This window comes from Lolium perenne, chromosome 3 (genome assembly GCF_019359855.2).
Source record: "Lolium perenne isolate Kyuss_39 chromosome 3, Kyuss_2.0, whole genome shotgun sequence".
Classification (NCBI taxonomy): domain Eukaryota; kingdom Viridiplantae; phylum Streptophyta; class Magnoliopsida; order Poales; family Poaceae; genus Lolium; species Lolium perenne.
The window spans coordinates 111,088,959-111,110,602 of record NC_067246.2 but is presented as its reverse complement, the minus strand read 5'-3'; the positions used below and the strand labels follow the sequence as shown (position 1 = coordinate 111,110,602).

Sequence of the window (21,644 nt, the reverse complement as noted above, 5' to 3'; positions counted from 1 at the left end):
TATTTTTGGGGTGTGAAGAATTGTCGAGAAAAATCTCTTTGTTACATATGACTGATCTTGATATTGATGATGTCCTGCATGGGTGTTTTTCTTATTGCATTGATAATAGCCATACAAATACTTACATACAAAATATTTTAGAAGATGACACCTTGCCAAAATATGATAGGACCGCCATGTGTTTTGAACTAATTAATGAAAAGGAGGAATCCTTCCAAGTTTCTTCTATTATTCTGAAAGTAAATCAGGTTATGCGGACAAGCTACCCTTCAAGCCTTTTCCTCCTAAAGAAGGGAACGAGGAGAAGGAAGAGAAGAAGAAGAAGAAGGGAACGAAGAAGAAGAAGAAGAAGAAGAAGAAGAAGAAGAAGAAGAAGAAGAAGGAGAATAAAAAGAAAGAGGTAACGGCGTATCCCCGCGTGAATGAGATAACGCTAGGTAACCGTAAGTATGTTGCTCCTAATGATTATTGTGATAATGAATCTGAATACGATGATCTTCCTATGCTCTCTACATACATTAGTGATCATGATTTGAATGAGCACACTACTTTTGATATTGCAAATCTCTGGGAAACTAATTCTGAAAATGATGATAATAATTGCCATAGTGTCAGTGCTATCCATGCTTCCTCCCATAATAATATAGAAAGCTGTAAGCTTGGGGAAGAGGTGTTTGAAAATCCTTTTGCTATTGATCATTATGTGTTTGATACATCTCCTTCTAATAACAATGATGGTATGGTCATAGATAAACCGACTGTGAAAGATAACTATTCTATTTCTTATGATGACACTGTGTCTCCGATCTTTGATGATTATTATAAAGAATGCTATGATATAGGTTATAATTATCCTTATGAAACTTGTCATAGTCATGATTGGATTACCAAAAACAATTCTTTTAATGTGCAACTTGTTTACCATGTTCAAATTCTTGATAATAATCTTGCTCCAATTACTATTAATGAGAATAACTCTTCTTATGCCAAAATTAATGATACTTCTATGCATATGAACCATGATAAGAATGTTTTAAGTGATGGGTATATTGTGGATTTCATCAATGATGCTACTGAAAGTTATTATGAGAGAGGGAAATATGGTTATATGCATCTTAATAATATTAAGTTTCCCCTCTTTATGTTGAGAATCTTGAAGTTACTCGTGTTTTATCCTCTTATGCTTGTCACTTTGTTCTTCATGAATTCATTTGTGTACAAGATTCCTCTTCATAGGAAGCATGTTAGACTTAAATTTGTTTTGAATTTGCCTCTTGAAGCTCTCTTTTGCTTCAAATACTATTTCCCGCGAATGGATTATTAAAACTGCTGAGCCCATCTTAATGGCTATAAAGAAAAGAACTTCTTGGGAGATAACCCATGTGTTATTTTGCTACAGTACTTTGTTTTATATTTGTGTCTTGGAAGTTGTTTACTACTGTAGCAACCTCTCCTTATCTTAGTTTTGTGTTTGGTTGTGCCAAGTGAAGCCTCTAATCGAAGGTTGATACTAGATTTGGATTTCTGCGCAGAAACAGATTTCTATCTGTCACGAATCTGGGATTTTCTCTCTGTAGAAAAATCAGAAAAATATGCCAATTTACGTGCGTGTTCCTCAGATATGTACGCAACTTTCATTAGTTTTGAGTTTTCTGATCTGAGCAACGGAAGTATTTATTAGAAATTCGTCTTTACGGACTGTTCTGTTTTGACAGATTCTGCCTTTTATTTCGCATTGCCTCTTTTGCTATGTGGGATGGATTTCTTTGTTCCATTAAACTCCAGTAGCTTTGAGCAATGTCCAGAAGTGTTAAGAATGATTGTGTCACCTCTGAACGTGTGAGTTTTTGATTATGTACTAACCCCTCTAATGAAGTTTATGAGAAGTTTGGTGTGAAGGAAGTTTTCAAGGGTCAAGAGAGGAGGATGATATACTATGATCAAGAAGAGTGAAAGCTCTAAGCTTGGGGATGCCCCGGTGGTTCACCCCTGCATATTCTAAGAAGACTCAAGCGTCTAAGCTTGGGGATGCCCAAGGCATCCTCTTCTTCATCGACAACATTATCAGGTTCCTCCCCTGAAACTATATTTTTATTCCATCACATCTTATGTGCTTTTTCTTGGAGCGTCGGTTTGTTTTTGTTTTTTGTTTTGTTTGAATAAAATGGATCCTAGCATTCACTTTATGGGAGAGAGACACGCTCCGCTGTAGCATATGGACAAGTATGTCCTTGGTTTCTACTCATAGTATTCATGGCGAAGTTTCTCCTTCGTTAAATTGTTATATGGTTGGAATTGGAAAATGATACATGTAGTAATTGCTATTAATGTCTTGGGTAATGTGATACTTGGCAATTGTTGTGCTCATGTTTAAGCTCTTGCATCATATGCTTTGCACCCATTAATGAAGAAATACATAGAGCATGCTAAAATTTGGTTTGCATATTTGGTCTCTCTAAGGTCTAGATAATTTCTAGTATTGAGTTTGAACAACAAGGAAGACGGTGTAGAGTCTTATAATGTTTTCAATATGTCTTTTATGTGAGTTTTGCTGCACCAGTTCATCCTTGTGTTTGTTTCAAATAACCTTGCTAGCCTAAACCTTGTATCGAGAGGGAATACTTCTCATGCATCCAAAATACTTGAGCCAACCACTATGCCATTTGTGTCCACCATACCTACCTACTACATGGTATTTTCCGCCATTCCAAAGTAAATTGCTTGAGTGCTACCTTTAAAATTCCATCATTCACCTTTGCAATATATAGCTCATGGGACAAATAGCTTAAAAACTATTGTGGTATTGAATATGTAATTATGCACTTTATCTCTTATTAAGTTGCTTGTTGTGCGATAACCATGTTCACTGGGGACGCCATCAACTACTCTTTGTTGAATTTCATGTGAGTTGCTATGCATGTCCGTCTTGTCTGAAGTAAGAGAGATCTACCACCTTATGGTTAAGCATGCATATTGTTAGAGAAGAACATTGGGCCGCTAACTAAAGCCATGATCCATGGTGGAAGTTTCAGTTTTGGACATATATCCTCAATCTCAAATGAGAAAATTATTAATTGTTGTTACATGCTTATGCATAAAAGAGGAGTCCATTATCTGTTGTCTATGTTGTCCCGGTATGGATGTCTAAGTTGAGAATAATCAATAGCGAGAAATCCAATGCGAGCTTTCTCCTTAGACCTTTGTACAGGCGGCATAGAGGTACCCCTTTGTGACACTTGGTTAAAACATGTGCATTGTGATGATCCGGTAGTCCAAGCTAATTAGGACAAGGTGCGGGCACTATTAGTATACTATGCATGAGGCTTGCAACTTGTAAGATATAATTTACATGATACATATGCTTTATTACTACCGTTGACAAAATTGTTTCATGTTTTCAAAATCAAAGCTCTAGCACAAATATAGCAATCGATGCTTTTCCTCTATGGAGGACCATTCTTTTACTTTCAATGTTGAGTCAGTTCGCCTATTTCTCTCCACCTCAAGAAGCAAACACTTGTGTGAACTGTGCATTGATTCCTACATATTTGCTTATTGCACTTATTATATTACTCTATGTTGACAATATCCATGAGATATACATGTTATAAGTTGAAAGCAACCGCTGAAACTTAATCTTCTTTTGTGTTGCTTCAATGCCTTTACTTTGAATTATTGCTTTATGAGTTAACTCTTATGCAAGACTTATTGATGCTTGTCTTGAAGTGCTATTCATGAAAAGTCTTTGCTTTATGATTCACTTGTTTACTCATGTCATATACATTGTTTTGACCGCTGCATTCACTACATATGCTTTACAAATAGTATGATCAAGGTTATGATGGCATGTCACTCCAGAAATTATCTGTGTTATCGTTTTACCTGCTCGGGACGAGCAGAACTAAGCTTGGGGATGCTGATACGTCTCCGACGTATCGATAATTTCTTATGTTCCATGCCACATTATTGATGTTATCTACATGTTTTATGCACACTTTATGTCATATTCGTGCATTTTCTGGAACTAACCTATTAACAAGATGCCGAAGTGCCAGTTCCTGTTTTCTGCTGTTTTTGGTTTCAGAAATCCTAGTAACGAAATATTCTCGGAATCGGACGAAATCAACGCCCAAGTTCCTATTTTCACCGGAAGCATCCAGAACACCCGGGAAGGACCAGAGGGGGGGCACTAGGCCCCCAGACCATAGGCCGGCGCGGCCCAGGCCCTGGCCGCGCCGCCCTATGGTGTCGTCGCCCCTTCGACCCTCCTGCGCCGCCTCTTCGCCTATATAAAGCCCCTGGATCGAAAACCCTGAGACGTTCGACGAAAACCACAGAAACCTTCCAGAGCCGCCGCCATCGCGACGCCAAGATCTGGGGGACAGGAGTCTCTGTTCCGGCATGCTGCCGGAGCGGGGAAGTGCCCCCGGAAGGCTTCTCCATCGACACCGCTGCCATCTCCACCGCCATCTTCATCACCGCTGCTGCTCCCATGAGGAGGGAGTAGTTCTCCACCGAGGCTCGGGGCTGTACCGGTAGCTATGTGGTTCATCTCTCCCATGTACCTCAATACAATAATCTCATGAGCTGCTTTACATGATTGAGATTCATATGAGTTTGTATCACAATTTATCTATGTGCTACTCTAGCAATGTTATTAAAGTAGTTTTATTCCTCCTGCACGTGTGTAAAGGTGACAGTGTGTGCACCGTGTTAGTACTTTGTTTATGCTATGATCATGATCTCTTGTAGATTGCGAAGTTAATTATTGCTATGATAATATTGATGTGATCTATTCCTCCTACATATGCATGAAGGTGACAGTGTGCATGCTATGTTAGTACTTGGTTTAGTCTATTGATCTATCTTACACTATAAGGTTACTTAAACATGAGCATTATTGTGGAGCTTGTTAACTCCGGCATTGAGGGTTCGTGTAATCCTACGCAATGTGTTCATCATCCAACAAAAGTGTAGAGTATGCATTTATCTATTCTGTTATGTGATCAATGTTGAGAGTGTCCACTAGTGAAAGTGTAATCCCTAGGCCTTGTTCCTAAATACTGCTATCGCTGCTTGTTTACTGTTTTACTGCGTTACTACTGCTGCAATACTACCACCATCAACTACACGCCAAAGAAGCTATTTTTACGGCACCGTTGCTACTGCTCATATATATTCATACCACCTGTATTTCACTATCTCTTCGCCGAACTAGTGCACCTATTAGGTGTGTTGGGGACACAAGAGACTTCTTGCTTTGTGGTTGCAGGGTTGCATGAGAGGGATATCTTTGACCTCTTCCTCCCTGAGTTCGATAAACCTTGGGTGATCCACTTAAGGGAAAACTTGCTGCTGTTCTACAAACCTTTGCTCTTGGAGGCCCAACACTGTCTACAGGAAAGGAGGGGGAACGTAGACATCACCTTCCGCCTACTTAAAGCCTCCATCGCGAAACCCCCAGTACCGAGAGCCACGATACGGAAAACCTTCCAGAGACGCCGCCGCCGCCAATCCCATCTCGGGGGATTCAGGAGATCGCCTCCGGCACCCTGCCGGCGAGGGGAATCATCTCCCGGAGGACTCTACGCCGCCATGGTCGCCTCCGGAGTGATGAGTGAGTAGTCTACCCCTGGACTATGGGTCCATAGCAGTAGCTAGATGGTTGTCTTCTCCCCATTGTGCTTAATTGTCGGATCTTGTGAGCTGCCTAACATGATCAAGATCATCTATCTGTAATTCTATATGTTGCGTTTGTTGGGATCCGATGAATAGAGAATACTTGTTATGTTGATTATCAAAGTTATGTCTATGTGTTGTTTATGATCTTGCATGCTCTCCGTTACTCGTAGATGCTCTGGCCAAGTAGATGCTTGTAACTCCAAGAGGGAGTATTTATGCTCGATAGTGGGTTCATGTCTCCGTGAATCTGGGGAAGTGACAGAAATCTCTAAGATTATGGATGTGCTGTTGCCACTAGGGATAAAACATTAGTGCTATGTTCGAGGATATAGTCACTGATTACATTATGCGCAATACTTAATGCTATTGTCTGTTGTTAGCAACTTAATACTGGAGGGGGTTCGGATGATAACCTGAAGGTGGACTTTTTAGGCATAGATGCATGCTGGATAGCGGTCTATGTACTTTGTCGTAATGCCCAATTAAATCTCACAATACTCATCATAATATGTATGTGCATGGTCATGCCCTCTTTATTTGTCAATTGCCCAACTGTAATTTGTTCACCCAACATGCTGTTTATCTTATGGGAGAGACACCTCTAGTGAACTATGGACCTCGGTCCAATTCTCTATACTGAAATACAATCTACTGCAATACTGTTCTACTGTTTTCTGCAAACAATCATCATCCACACTATACATCTAATCCTTTGTTACAGCAAGCCGGTGAGATTGACAACCTCACTGTTTCGTTGGGGCAAAGTACTTTGGTTGTGTTGTGCAGGTTCCACGTTGGCGCCGGAATCCCTGGTGTTGCGCCGCACTACATCCCGCCGCCATCAACCTTCAACGTGCTTCTTGGCTCCTACTGGTTCGATAAACCTTGGTTTCATACTGAGGGAAAACTTGCCGCTGTACGCATCACACCTTCCTCTTGGGGTTCCCAACGGACGCGTGCTGTACGCGTATCAGCGCTCAAGGCCAGGCAAATTTGCAATACGGATATGCCCCAGGATTGGGAATGGGGCCATCTTCCCCTTAGCGCCATGAACCCTCCAACTGCTGCTGTAAGAACTTGAGTAATCCGGATTGTTTTTTCGGTAGCATTTCAACGCGTAACTAACTGATTCTTCTCTTTTTCAGGCCTGCGAACGCTTTCCTCGCATCGCCGCGGAGGCTCGAGGTCCTAGCCGGAAGCGCGACTTGGACGAGGTGGACCCGGATCCGTACGTGGTCTGGACCAAGAACAAGATGGGCCGCACCCCTGCTCCACGCCCTGGTAACTTTTCTGGCAAGGGCTCTGATTCGGATGATGAGGTTACTATACTTGAGGTATCTTTTGCTCTTTCTCTTTCTCATGCATTATCTTTTTGTAGACGCCCCCCAGCCAGCGGCAACCCACAGGTCGTGGAGCGCGCCACCCCACTTCAGGCCGAGGTTGGGGCAGAGTTTCTGGAGAAGCTCGCCTCCCAAGGCCGCAAGAACAAGGCGCCCACGCCCGAGGCCGGTTCCAGCGAGGCTCCTCCGGCCAAACGCTCCCGGATGGAGATCGGCGGGAAGACGGTCACCACCAAGCGCTACCGGAAATGGGAGATGTCGGTGGCTACCGGGTGAGTTTTCGTTTTCACTCTTTCACTTCCTGACTCTTTTGTTTCCTGGTTCTCTTTTTCCGGTGCCTTTCTGAACTTTCTTTTTCCATCTTTCCAGGCCTCCCTAGAAGATCTCCAAGAGCGCCTCTGGCATGAAGCCGAAGACCTCAGAGGACGCCGCCAGGGCCTCTCCTCCTCCTCAACCAAGTCTGGTACCATCTGGTGCTGGCAGCCCTTCTGCCTCCCCTCTGGGGGGCAACACAAGTTCGGGGCGCGCGGCCCCTAAATCTTCAGATCACCGCGCGGAGGAGGACTTTTCTCCCCTCCAGAATCCCAAGACACCGGCGCTAGCAACACCGGCGCCGGCACCGAAGATGCCGGGCAAGCGGAACCTCTGGTTCCTCCTGTCCAGAAGAAGAAAAAGAAGAAGACTCCTTCCTCCCCCTCCAAGGCCATGCCGGATTCTTCCGAGCCGGCAAGCTCCGCTCCGGCAAAGGATGCTCCTGGAGCTCCTGAGCCAGCCAAGACCACGCCAACTCCTCCTCCGGCAACCTCCACCGGCAAGCCGGCCTCCGCCAAGCCCACGCAGCCAGAGAGCGGAAAGTTCACCGCCCAGCAACTTGCTGCGGTGGTGACCGCGGCCACGGCTCCTTCCTCCGGCTCGCAGACGCTGGTTCTGCATGCCAGCCGCGTCGCCGTGGTGGCCTCTGAGACGGCCTCTGCCCAGGTAGGCCGGATCACAGAGTTCCAACGCCAAGGAGCTGACCTGGGCCATCTGCTCGATTACGCTGAAAAGTGGAATCGGGCGGATCTGACGCCGGCGACGTGCGGCCTCGGCAAGGACAATCTCCCGGTGGTCGACCCCTCTAGCCCTCGCAGCACCGGACAACATTTTGGCCGGCTGCGGCACGCGGCCAAGGAGTTGGACAATGCGTGGCACGACGCCAGCACCAACGTGACGGTAAGCCGCACAACTCAATTTATATTACATCCTTGCCGGTTTTCTTTCCAAGCTTTGAAGATTATGAATATCCTCCCAGTCCCCGAGTTTCGGGTTGAGAACGGAGTTCTTAGCGCGAAACTTTGCTGTAAACACCAAAAAACCGGCATAGCCAGTCCCCGAGTTTCGGGTTTAGGGCGCAACACTTAGCGCGAAACTTTGGTAGAAACACAAAAAACCGGCATAGCCAGTCCCCGAGTTTCAGGTTTAGGGCGCAGCACTTAGCGCGGAACTTTTCTCTCTTTGCCGGTGATACGTCTCAAATGTATCTATAATTTCTTATGTTCCATGCTACTTTTATGATGATACTCACATGTTTTATACACACTTTATGTCATTATTATGCATTTTCCGGCACTAACCTATTGATAAGATGCCGAAGAGCCAGTTGCTGTTTTCTGCTGTTTTTTGTTTCAGAAATCCTACAAAGAAAATATTCTCGGAATTGGACGAAATCAACGCCCAGGGTCTTATTTTTTCATGGACCTTCCAGAAGACCGAAGAGCATACGAAGTGGGGCCACGAGGTGGCCAGACCATAAGGCGGCGCGGCCAAGGAGGGGCCCGCACCGCCCTATGGTGTGGGCCCCTCGTCAGCCCCCCGACTCTGCCCTTCTGCCTACTTATACCCTCCGTCGCGAAAACCCTATCATCGAGAGCCACGATACAGAAAAACTTCCAGAGACGCCGCCGCCGCCAATCCCATCTCGGGGGATTCAGGAGATCGCCTCCGGCACCCTGCCGGAGAGGGGAATCATCTCCCGGAGGACTCTTCATCACCATGATCGCCTCCGTACTGATATGTGAGTAGTTCATCCTTGGACTATGGGTCCATAGCAGTAGCTAGATGGTTGTCTTCTCCTAATTGTGCCATCATGTTAGATCTTGTGAGCTGCCTATCATGATCAAGATCATCTATTTGTAATGCTACATGTTGTGTTTGTTGGGATTCGATGAATATGGAATACTATGTCAAGTTGATTATCAATCTATCATATATGTGTTGTTTATGATCTTGCATGCTCTCCGTTGCTAGTAGAGGCTCTGGCCAAGTTGATACTTGTAACTCCAAGAGGGAGTATTTATGCTCGATAGTGGGTTCATGCCTCCATTGAATCTGGGACAGTGACATAAAGTTCTAAGGTTGTGGATGTGCTGTTGCCACTAGGGATAAAACATCGATGCTTTGTCTAAGGATATTTGTGTTGATTACATTACGCACCATACTTAATGCAATTGTCTGTTGTTCGCAACTTAATACTGGAAGGGGTGCGGATGCTAACCCGAAGGTGGACTTTTTAGGCATAGATGCATGCTGGATAGCGGTCTATGTACTTTGTCATAATGCCCTAAGTAAATCTCATAGTAGTCATCATGATATGTAAGTGCATTGTTATGCCCTCTCTATTTGTCACTTGCCCAACTGTAATTTGTTCACCCAACATGCTATTTATCTTATTGGAGAGACACCACTAGTGAACTGTGGACCCCGGTCCATTCTTTTACATCTGAATACAATCTACTGCAATCATTGTTCTCTGCTGCTCATTGCAAACAAACATCATCTTCCACACCATACATTTAATCCTTTGTTTACAGCAAGCCGGTGAGATTGACAACCTCACTGTTAAGTTGGGGCAAAGTATTTTGATTGTGTTGTGCAGGTTCCACGTTGGCGCCGGAATCTCTGGTGTTGCGCCGCACTACACTCCGTCACCAACGACCTTCACGTGGCCCTTGACTCCTACTGGTTCGATAAACCTTGGTTTCTTACTGAGGGAAACTTGCTGATGTACGCATCACACCTTCCACTTGGGGTCCAACGGGCGTGTGCTTTACGCGTCATCAAGCTAAATTTCTGGCGCCGTTGCCGGGGAGATCAAGACACACTGCAAGGGGAGTCTCCCACATCCAATCTCTTTACTTTGTTTTTGTCTTGCTTTACTTTATTTACTGCTTTGTTTGTTCTTTATATCGAAAACACAAAAAATTTAGTTACTCGCTTTACTTTATTTACTGTCTTGTTTGCATTCTCTATATTAAAAAGACAAAAAAATTAGTTACTTGAATTTACCTTATTTACCTTTTGTTTATTTCATCATGTTTCCTCCTAAGTTCACTCTGAAAGATATACCGGTAGGATAAGGGTCTATAATTGGAAGAGATAATATAGAAGAATTTTTCACTCACGTTAGTATGGTTGAAGATTTTGAAGATAGACACTTGGTAAAAGTTGTTCCTACTTATGAAAGTGCTACTGCCTGTTTAGTACACATGTTGGAAACTAGATTTGTTAATCTCAATCCCATAATGCAACATATGTTTCTTACACTCTCTGATATGGAAATGGGAGAAAAGAGAGATTTTGTTTTAGAAGTCCTTCTTAGAGAATTTGAAGATATAGCTAAAGAAGCTAGAAAAGTTTTTATTAAGCATAAGAGGCTTGGTCTTTTCACTGATTTTGCAAAAACACTTGAAAAGATGGACATGGATAGAATGAAGTACACTAATAATGTCAATGATGGGGGGAGATTAAAGTACCGATACCTAGTAAGCTCCTAGGAATGCATGAAGCTCTAGAAAATAACTATGCTTGGCTTGTTCCTGAAAATTTGTTTGATGAGAATAGTAAGCCTAAAAGCAACGAAAGAGGAGTTACTTACATAGACAAGATACAATGCATTGTTGAGAAAACTCCCAACGCCCCTGGTAATGATGGCGATGCTTCATCTCTTGATAATACTTGATTCACACTTTCTGCGCCTAGCTGAAAGGCGTTAAACAAAAACGCTTATGGGAGACAACCCATTATTTTACTTCTGCACTTTTGTTTTATATTTGAGTCTTGGAAGTTGTTACTACTGTAGCAACCTCTCCTTATCTTTATTTTATTGCATTGTTGTGCCAAGTAAAGTCTTTGATAGTAGGGTTGATGCTAGATTTGGATTACTGCACAGAAACAGATTTCTTCCTGTCACGAAATTGAGTAGCCCCGTCTGTAGGTAACTCAGAAAAATCTGCCAATTTACGTGCGTGATCCTCAGATATGTATGCAACTTTCATTTAATTTGAGCTTTTTCATATGAGCAAGTTAAGTGCCTCAGAAAAAATCATCTTTATGGACTGTTCTGTTTTGACAGATTCTGCCTTTTATTTCGCATTGCCTGTTTTGCTATGTTTGATGGATTTCTTTCTTCCATTAACTTTCAGTAGCTTTGTACAATGTCCAGACACTAGTAGGAAAAGCCTCATCAGTGGCGCACCAAAAACACATTCTGTGGCGCATGGGTGGTGCGCCACAGAATTCTCGCCACAAAAATAAGGCTTCTGTGGCGCACCAGCCAATGCGCCACAGAAAACTTATTTCTGTGGCGCACCGGGCGGTGGTGCGCCACAGAAACAGGAAGTCTTATTTCTGTGGCGCACCACCGCCGGTGCGCCACAGAATTTTTTTTAAAATTTCAAAAAAAGTGGCGGCCAGATCTAGATCTAGATCTGGGGCCACCGAAATTTTTTTTTAAATTTTTCTGGAAGGTCGCCGGAGGTGGGTGATTGGTTGCGTGGGTGGGGTGGGTGGGTGGAGGATGAGGCCGGCCGGAGGAGGTGGTGGTGGTGGTGGAATAGGAGGAGGTGGAGGTGGAGGTGGTGGTGGTGGTGGTGGTGGTGGTGGTAGAGGAGGAGGAGGTGGTGGTGGTGGTGGTAGAGGAGGTGGTGGTGGTGGTGGTGGTGGTGGTAGAGGAGGTGGTGGTGGTGGTTGTTGTTGTTGTCGCCGGAGGAGGAGGAGAAGGTGGTTGTTGTGGAGGTCGTGGTCGCCGGAGTAGGTCGCCGGAGTTGGTCGCCGGAGTTGGTCGCCGGTGTAGGAGAGGAGAGAGGAGAAGTGGAGAAGTGGAGGAGAGGAAGAGAAGAGGAGAGGAGGAGAAGGGGAGAAGTGGAGAAGTGGAGGAGAGGAAGAGAAGAGGAGAGGAGGAGAAGGGGAGAACTGGAGAAGTGGAGGAGAGGAAGAGAAGAGGGGAGGAGAAGGGGAGAAGTGGAGAATGGGAGAAGGGGAGAAGGGAGAAATGGAGGAGAGAAGGAGAAGTGGGCGCCAGAAATTTCAAATTTCGAGCGTTATTTCTGTGGCGCATGGGCACTTGGTGCGCCACAGAATTTTTTTTTCTTTTTTTTGTATTTTGCAGCAAAAAATCTTTAACTGCCCGTAACTTTTTACTCTTTTCGAATTTGTAGATTCTAAAAATTGTCCAACCGGGCAAGCCCCGGTGAATTCGAATGTAGATTTTTCGTGGGAACATTTTGATATATTATGCGTTTTTTTTCGAGTTCGTATGCAACCAGAAATCCAGTTTGATGATTTTCCCACGTAATTTTGCAAAAAAAGTCGAAATCATTGTTTGTTAATTCTCAGTGGTAAAAGATGACATAATACATAGGCATCTTGAAGGGATTTATTTTTTGAAAATTTTATCTATTTTTTTATTTTTTACAGAGGTTAAAAAGGCGATCCACGGGGGGGGGGGGGGGTGGAGTTGCATGGAACTCATGTGCGCCACAGAAATAAGGCTTTCTGTGGCGCACCATCCCACGTGCGCCACAGAAAGTCTTAATTTAGTGGCGCACCAGGACCAGTGCGCCACAGAAAGTCTTAATTCAGTGGCGCACCAGGCCAGTGCGCCACAGAATGTCTTATTTCTGTGGCGCACGTGATCCTGTGCGCCACAGAAATAGTGAAACCAATGATTGGGGCTGACCCCACCAAATTTCTGTGGCGCATGGATCCCTAGTGCGCCACAAAATTAAGCTATTTCTGTGGCGCACCGTGTCTGGTGCGCCACAAAATAACTTTCTGTGGCGCATTTTTGGTGGTGCGCCACAGAAATAAGCTCCGCCTATAAGGGTTTTCCTACTAGTGAGAAGTGTTAAGAATGATTATGTAACCTCTGAATATATGAATTTTTGATTATGCACTAACCCTCTAATGAGTTTGTTTTGAGTTTGGTGTGGAGGAAGTTTTCAAGGATCAAGAGAGGAGGATGATACAATATGATCAAGAAGAGTGAAAAGTCTAAGCTTGGGGATGCCCACGTGGTTCATCCCTGCATATTTCAAGAACACTCAAGCATCTAAGCTTGGGGATGCCCAAGGCATCCCTTCTTCATTGACAACTTATCAGGTCACCTCTAGTGAAACTATATATTTATTCCGTCACATCTTATGTGCTTTACTTGGAGCATCTGTATGTTTTTATTTTTGTTTTTGTTTGAAAAAAAATCGGACCCTAGCATTCTTTGTTTGGGAGAGAGACACGCTCCACTGTTTCATATGAACACTGGTGTTCTTAGCTTTACTTTTAATGTTCATGGCGAAGGTTGAAACTGCTTCGTTCATTGTTTATGGTTGGAAACAGAAAATGCTTCATGTGGTAATTGGTATAATGTCTTGAATAATTTGATACTTGGCAATTGTTGTGCTCAAATAGATCATGTTTAAGCTCTTGCATCATGTACTTTGCACCTATTAATGAAGAACTACGTAGAGCTTGTTGACATTTGGTTTGCATGATTGGTCTCTCTAAAGTCTAGATATTTTCTGGTGAGGTGTTTGAACAACAAGGAAGACAGTGTAGAGTCTTATAATGCTTGCAATATGTTCTTATGTAAGTTTTGCTGTACCGGTTGATACGTCTCCAACGTATCTATAATTTCTGATGTTCCATGCTTGTTTTATGACAATACCTACATGTTTTGTTCACACTTTATAACGTTTTGATGCATTTTCCGGAACTAACCTATTATCGGCCTCGACCTAAAAACGCACGGGGAGAAGTCGAAGTCGCCAGAAACCCTCCAGAATGCCGCCACATCGCGAAACTCCATCGCGGGAGCCAGAAGTCTCCGTTCTGGCACTCCGCCGGGACGGGGAATTGGAGGAGATCATCGCCATCATCACCGCCAACGCCTCTACATCAACCAGCCATGTTTCCCCCATCCATGTGTGAGTAATTCCCCCGCTGTAGGCCGAAGGGGATGGTAGTGATTGGATGAGATTGGTCATGTAATAGCATAAGATTGTTAGGGCATAGTGCCTAGTGTCCGTAATTGGTACTTTGATGATATTGTTGCAACTTGTTATGCTTAATGCTTGTCACTAGGGCCCGAGTGCCATGATCTCAGATCTGAACATGTTATTGTTTCATCAAGATAATCATTGTTTATGGTCTTACCTATAAGTTGTATACACATGTCGCTGTCCGGAACCAATGGCCCCGAAGTGACAAGAATTGGGACAACCGGAGGGAATGGTAGCGATGTGAGGATCACATGTGTTCACGGAGTGTTAATGCTTTGCTCCGGTACTCTATTAAAAGGAGTACCTTAATATCCAGTAGTTTCCCTTGAGGCCCGGCTGCCACCGGCTGGTAGGACAAAAGATGTTGTGCAAGTTTCTCATTGCGAGCACGCACGACTATATATGGAACACATGCCTATTGATTGCTTTGTACTTGGACACCGTTTTATTATTATCTGCAAATGCCCTGCTATGATTGTTACATGAGTTTCTCTCATCCATGCAACGCCCGTCATCCGTCCCCGTGCCTACAGTATTTTAATCCTGCTGTTTACTAAAATCACTACTGCTGTCTTTGTTACTCTCGCTGTTATTTCACTATCGCTACCGCTATAAAACTGTTACTACTGATAAACTCTTGCGAGCAAGTCTGTTTCCAGGTGCAGCTGAATTGACAACTCCGCTGTTAAGGCTTCCAAGTGTTCTTTGTCTCCCCTTGTGTCGAATCAATAAATTGGGTTTTACTTCCCTCGAAGACTGTTGCGATCCCCTATACTTGTGGGTCATCAGGCATCCACGTGGGATTGGACCAGGTCAAAATCGAAATATGGCGTGGGAGCAGTACTGCCGGCGGCAGTCGACGACGGCGCCACCGATTCTGGCCCTCCCCGGTCGATTGGGGACTACCAATCTCCTCAGCACGCAATAACGAAGTGATTGGTACTAGCGCCGCTACCTAAAGGTCATCGGAGCATGGCCGTCGGCGAGGTAAAGCGGCGGCGCTCACGGGCTTACGGTGTGGTGATGATCTGAGATACAATTGAATGGGCCGAGGGCACCAGCGGAACGAGTAGCTCACCAGGAGCACAGATCGCTTGACGGTGAGGCTTGCGGTTGTCCGAATCGACGGCGTGGACGGTGACCGGCGTCGGAGAAGATGGCTCGGTGAAGATGCTTCAGGGCTCTGCGGCTCGATTCCTTGCGTAGGCTGAACAAGTCAAGGTCGGGGAAGACGATGGTGACCACGACATGGCTCGGGAGTGCTCCAATCACCGGCGAGAAGAGATGGCCGGCGAGCTAGGGTTTCGGCCTGAGAAGAAATTGGAGGGGAAAAGAAGAAATTGAGAGCTAGGGTTCGTCTCGGGGTATTTATAGGCTTCAAGAACGAGCCTCATCACGCGGCCGCTTAAGGAGGGATCGACAGCAGCGAGGAGGGCGTCGTGCTGTCGAGCGCCTGAGAGGAAGAGGATGAGGACGAGTCTCCCCCTCTCGCTGATATTTTTGGATGAAGGGGTACGGTGTCATGGGCTGGGCCGAGGCTTGGTCGACGCGGTGATGATGATGGACTGGTCCTGGGCTGCTCTGGTGCGGCTTGGCCTGGCAAGGTAAGCCCTTTTCCCTCTCTTTTCCTCTTTTCAAATTCCTGTTTTTATTTTCTGGTTTGTATTCTCTATTAAATTCAAATTTGAATTCTGTGTTGCTTTGCAGATTCTCAAACATTTGAATATCAATATAACTTGATAACAATGCTCACTGTATTGTTTTGTTGTTAAACAATCATTTTATAATTGATTAATTTTAGTTCTTATGAGGCACAAGTTAAAAGTGCAAATAGATATGAATTTTAGGATTCAATTCAATTACTTTAAATTTAGGAATCAATTCTGTTTTAAAAGATCTGAAATTGAGAACATGTGAATGGTGAACATATTATATTTTGCAAGTGCTTAACCATATTGATTATTCACATATAAATTAATTATGGCTAGGGTTTAACAAATGGTAAAGGAAATGGGATTGGTTCATGATTTTATGTGAATGATGGTTCTTAGAGTTTAAGAAGAGTGGTGATATAACCTCTATAATCATCAATCAAGCTTTGACTTAAATTATTTAGGATGAATCCTATAATCCTCATAGTTAATTCAAGGGATTTCTATTTTCGTGCCCTCGGTTCCTTAGTTGTACTCAGTTTTCCCCAGCCCCTTAGTTTTTCCTCACTTTTCCCCAAGTCCTTGTTTGAAACCCGCAGAAGGCAGCTCAGACGGCAGGATTCCCGTTAAGTTGACCGCTCCGTTCTGACGTGTGGGGCCGCGTCGTGTGGGCCCGCGTCGCGTGGGGCTGGTAGAAAGGGACCGCGTGGGACAGGACGAGATTGCGTTTGGTTGCACGTGAGCAGGAGCTGGGTTTTGTCTCTCTCGGCCATTGGCATTTCCCTTTTAAGAGTACCTTTTCTGCCTCCTTCTCTCTGCCTTTTTTCACATAATTAGTATCAAATCTAGAGAAGCTTGCATTTCTGTCTTTCTTCAATTATTATTTGTGCCTTTTGGCCCTGGTTGTTTTCCCAATATGGCAGCAAATCTAGTAGGGAGCCCAATCTAGTACTCCATCTGGTCCATATGTATGTAGTTAAATCTAGAAGCAAATCTACAGGGAATGTACGATAAATTCACAAGGTCATATAGTAGAATAGGGATAGATAATATAGATAATAAGCTGCATTCAGCAGCCAAACATAGTAGGGTTCGAGGTTCTTCACAGCAGTACAGCACCATCATACTAACAACATAACAACGAGGGATCCCTAACTAACAACAAAGGGATCCCAACAACAAAATGGAGGAGGCAGCAGCAGCACACGTCCAGGACTCCGCCTACCCCATCTGCCTCTGCCTCCACTTGTTGCTCCCCTTGGGAGCCTTGGGCTTGAGCGGAGGCATGCGCCCGCCGGAGATCTCCACCCGCTGGATGCTGCGGAGGTGCATGCCGAGCGCCAAGTGCTTGGCGCGGAAGGAGTTGGGGTTCACCGACGCGCCGACCTTGGGGTTGGTGTGGCCGATGTTCTCGGCATGCGTGAGGACGCAGTTGAAGTCAGTGCCGCCGAGCCTCCTAGTGCAGAAGGGGCACCTGTAGACACCCTTGGCGACGTCGAGGTAGGAGACATACTGGCCGACCTGCAGCCTCCGCAGCACCTGGCGAGTCTTGACGTCATGGTGCTCGTCGTCGCTGCCGACGTCGCTGCCAGACAGCTGATCCATATCAAACGGGAATTTATTAGTGAATGAGTTGCAAACGTGCATGATAACAAAGTTAGGAAAAACAGAGGCAGCCTCAGTTAGAGTGGACACGATTATATGTCTACAGGGACGGTGTAAAGCGAACCAAAGCTCATGCACAACAGATTTGTACACAGAAATGGTTCGCTGAACCCTCCCTGTAAAAATCTGTGCCCACCGATTCATCATAGGCAAAGAAACAGATTCCAGATCTGAACTTGAACACATTCCAGATTATTTGCAAAATTAAACGGTTGATATCTTTTGATTCGTGCATAAAATAACTGATTGAGATCCTATGATTACTTGCATAAATTAACTGATTGAGATCCCATTATTACTTGCATAAATTAACCGAACGGCCGAAACCCAAATCTTGAACGAAATCAAGGAGGGATCAAAGCAAAATGGAATAAAATCGGCGCAAATATTAGCCCAATACTCATCCATCCACAGATCCATCTACACCAGCACAAATAGGGTTCAAAAAGGAATGGGGAACAAAAAAGGAAGCAAACCGTAGTTATTACCTCGTTCCATGGGTCCTCTATGGAGGTGTCGTAGCGGTTCGGGGGCGGGACGTACGGCACCGGCTCGTAGGGGTCCCATCCCGGTGGGATCTGACCGCGACCGGCGGCAGCAGCCTCCGATGCACCGGCGGAGGCGGCGGCGACGTCCGTTGAGGGGACGGCGGCGACGTCCGTTGAGGGGACGGCGTCGAAGAGGGAGGCGTCGCGCTTGGAGCCGACGGCGCCGTGGACGATGGGATTGGCATTCTCCTTGTCCATCTCGCCGGCAGAGGAGAGGGAGAGGGAGAGGGTTTTTTGCTTTGGAGAAGATGATGGGACGTGAGAGGCGGCGTTGCGTAGGCGAGTGAGAGTGACAGAGATAGTGGGAGGAGGCGTCTATAAAGGCTAGTGGTGGTTAATGCGACCCGCGTCCCTACGCGTCCACCGCCGCACGTACGCACGTCTTGGACTTCTGCAATGCGCCACGCGTCCACGATTGCACGTCTTCGACTTCTGCACCGCGACCGGCGTCTACGCGTCAAATATTGCACGTCTTTCATTTCTGCACCGCAACACGCGTCCTCGAGTCTAACCCTGAAAATTTAGATATACTCAGTTATAACCTCGAGCATTATACTAGCATTTTTTGTGTGCTCAGTTTTCCCCTTGAGTGCTAGTACTGGCTAGTGCAATATGCTCAGTTTTACCCTCAAGTAGCTGGTCAACAGACAGTCAACAAATGGGATTAACTAGTTAAATGAGTCATTTAATGTGCAAAAAATTCCGAAAAATAGTGGCACATACTCATGGAGTCTTTACCACAAATTTCCAGTTCTCAAAACATAGATAAGTCATAGATAAATCAAGTTTTACCACAAATTGCCACTTCTCAAAGGCCTTCTCAAATCACCTAGTAGCTATGAAGGTGCATGGTTTTCCACAATAAGCCCTTCCCAAAACAGCTTTCCCCAAAACATACTTTGTCTAAATGAGGCCACAATTCTCACACTCATGTATATTTGTATTGCAAATAGTTTGAGATAGGCCAAGATGGGTTTTATTCTACAAAACACGCATTTTTCATTTTTTAAATCTCATATTTGAATCCCTTAGTCTGTTTATTACATAGGTGCCCTTGGTTTCTTGATACTACTCAGTTTTGCCCTCTCCCTCCACAAATTCTCTCACACGTGCAACATTGCCCTGATTGGTCTAGCCCATGTCAACCACGCGGATCGTGCCCGCCGACCGTTGATCGTATGATCTAACGGGCAGGATAACCCCTCTCTCTCGTCGGCGGTTACCTTCCACTCTCTAAGTTTGCTAAATGGCGGTTTTCTGTATTTATTTTCACGCGCTAAAAATTATAAACTCTTTTAGGCATTACTTTTCACGCAAAAAATGATAAACCATCACCGATTTGTTGTAGCCATAAATTTTCACGCAAAAAATGATAAACCGTCACCGATTTGTTGTAGCCATTAATTTTCACGAAAATCCCAAATGATAAACCATCACCGATTTGTTGTAGCCATTACTTTTCACGCAAAAAATGATAGACCATCACCGATTTCTTGTAGCCATTACTATTCACGGTAAAAATGATAAACGAACCAATCTATCTATCTCTGTATTTGAAGTTTGGAAGGGTTCACCATCTAGTTATGTTAACTTTCGAGGTTTTGATCTGAAAACAAATGGGTATTATAAAGGGAAATAAAAGTTCAAAAAATGTAAAAACGAAACAATCTACCTATCTTTGTATAGAAGATCGTCTGTATGATTTTTGAGGTCATTTAGAGAAGGTAGAAAAAAATCCCTTTTGAGAAGGTCGAAAAAAACTAACTTGTTACAAAAGCTGGTTTCAGTGAGACCTAACCAAATTTGGCATACATTATGCCATATCTATAACAACAAGGAATATCTAAAAGGGAAAGTTTCACAAAATTTGAAATTTATGGCGAAAATGATGCCATACATGATGCTGTTTTTCGAGGTTTTGACCTGAAAATCAATTGGATATTATAAAGGGAAATAAAAAGTTCAAAAAATATAAAAACGAAACAATCTATCTATCTATGTATAGAAGATCAGCTGTATGAAATTTGAGGTCATTTAGAGGAGGTAGAATAAATCACCTTGTTAGAAAAGCTGGTTTCATGAGACGAAACGGCATGCGTTTAAGCAAAGTGATTTTTTCGAACATCTCCAAATGATCCCAAATTTGCCATACATGATGCCATACGTGTAACAACAAGGAACCCTATCTAAAAAGTGTCAAAAAAGTTTGCCCAACCGTATAGCTCTATCAAAAAGAACCTCACCATGGCGCTAGTATAATTTTGGGCTTACTTACAAACTTTCGTTACCTAACCTTCAACACGAAACTTGTTTCAAATCACTTTTGGCGTACAAGAAACAAATCCCTCCTTGATTCGAGCACCACAGCCTCCAAACTTTGCCGATGCCGATATCGGCATGGTCAGAACGGCTATGCTCGACGCCACTGCTAGGTCACCGTCGGGATGCACCCTCAATCCCGTCCCCTCATTCGATCACTGACACACCAGAGATACCACCGAGGCCAATGCCGAACGTATATGCTGATGCCAATGCCAAACATGCATCCACGCCGATGTGGGCACGGCCACGCCGCCCCGCTATGTTGGACGCCACAGACCACCGCGAGGTCTTTCCCTTCGCCACCACACTCTTCTAGCACCCATCTATACACGCCAGAAAGGAGAGACACTAGTTTTCTCTACATTGCTCGCGTTCGTGTCGGACACGGTCAGTCAAAGTTTTGAGGTAGTCGTCGATGTCGTTGACCATTTCTTCTCTTCTTTGCATGGTTAAACGCGTCTAGTTCATATCTATCTAATGCGTCTGGTCTCGCCTCATGCAGTTCTTTGTGGACGTCGATCTCATCTCGGCACTCCGCAGGCCACCTCCTCCGTGCCATCGCTGTAGAGCTCCATTTAAAAATCTAATCCTACCCGTGTATTGCCCCTTGTATCAGCGCCATGGCCCCACTTGTCATTTGATATAGCGAAGCCCCACTCGTTCGCGTTTTGGTCAGGGATACAGCGATGCTTACGGTCAAACAAAGATGGATGGTCTAACGTGTCTTTGCAGGCTCTACGTGGCCCCACTAGTCAGAAGATAACGGTCAACCGTCGGGCAACCGGGCGTTACATCACGTGTGATGGTTTCAGACAAACGCTTGGGTAAAACTGAGGAAAAACTAAGGAGCTGGGGAAAACTGAGCACAACTAAGGAACCGAGGGCACGAAAATAGAAATCCCTTAATTCAATTGCTCTTGTGGTGATTCTATTTTATAAAAAATACTATTTCATTTGGTTCCCAAAGCAAGTACTTGGAAAACCAAATAGAATTGAATGTTTGTTTCACTCTACTCACCAAATGGCATTTAGTTTATAAGTATATATGGATTGGTTTATACGTGGGATCCATGATACACAAGTTAGGACATAATATTCTGCGTGGTGTGAATTCTACTTGAA

The 21,644-nt window shown here is 44.6% G+C and overlaps 1 protein-coding gene across 1 annotated transcript; it reads right to left on the bottom strand.

Annotated features, from left to right (window-relative positions):
* Positions 1-16,945: 16,945 nt before the first annotated feature.
* On the bottom strand, positions 16,946-18,455 carry LOC139837565 (uncharacterized). Its single transcript, XM_071826954.1, has 2 exons — positions 18,141-18,455; positions 16,946-17,583 (listed from the first exon to the last, which is right to left on the bottom strand). The coding sequence occupies exons 1-2, from the start codon at positions 18,396-18,398 to the stop codon at positions 17,209-17,211; spliced, it is 633 nt and encodes a 210-aa protein (XP_071683055.1). The 5' UTR covers positions 18,399-18,455; the 3' UTR covers positions 16,946-17,208.
* Positions 18,456-21,644: the final 3,189 nt, after the last annotated feature.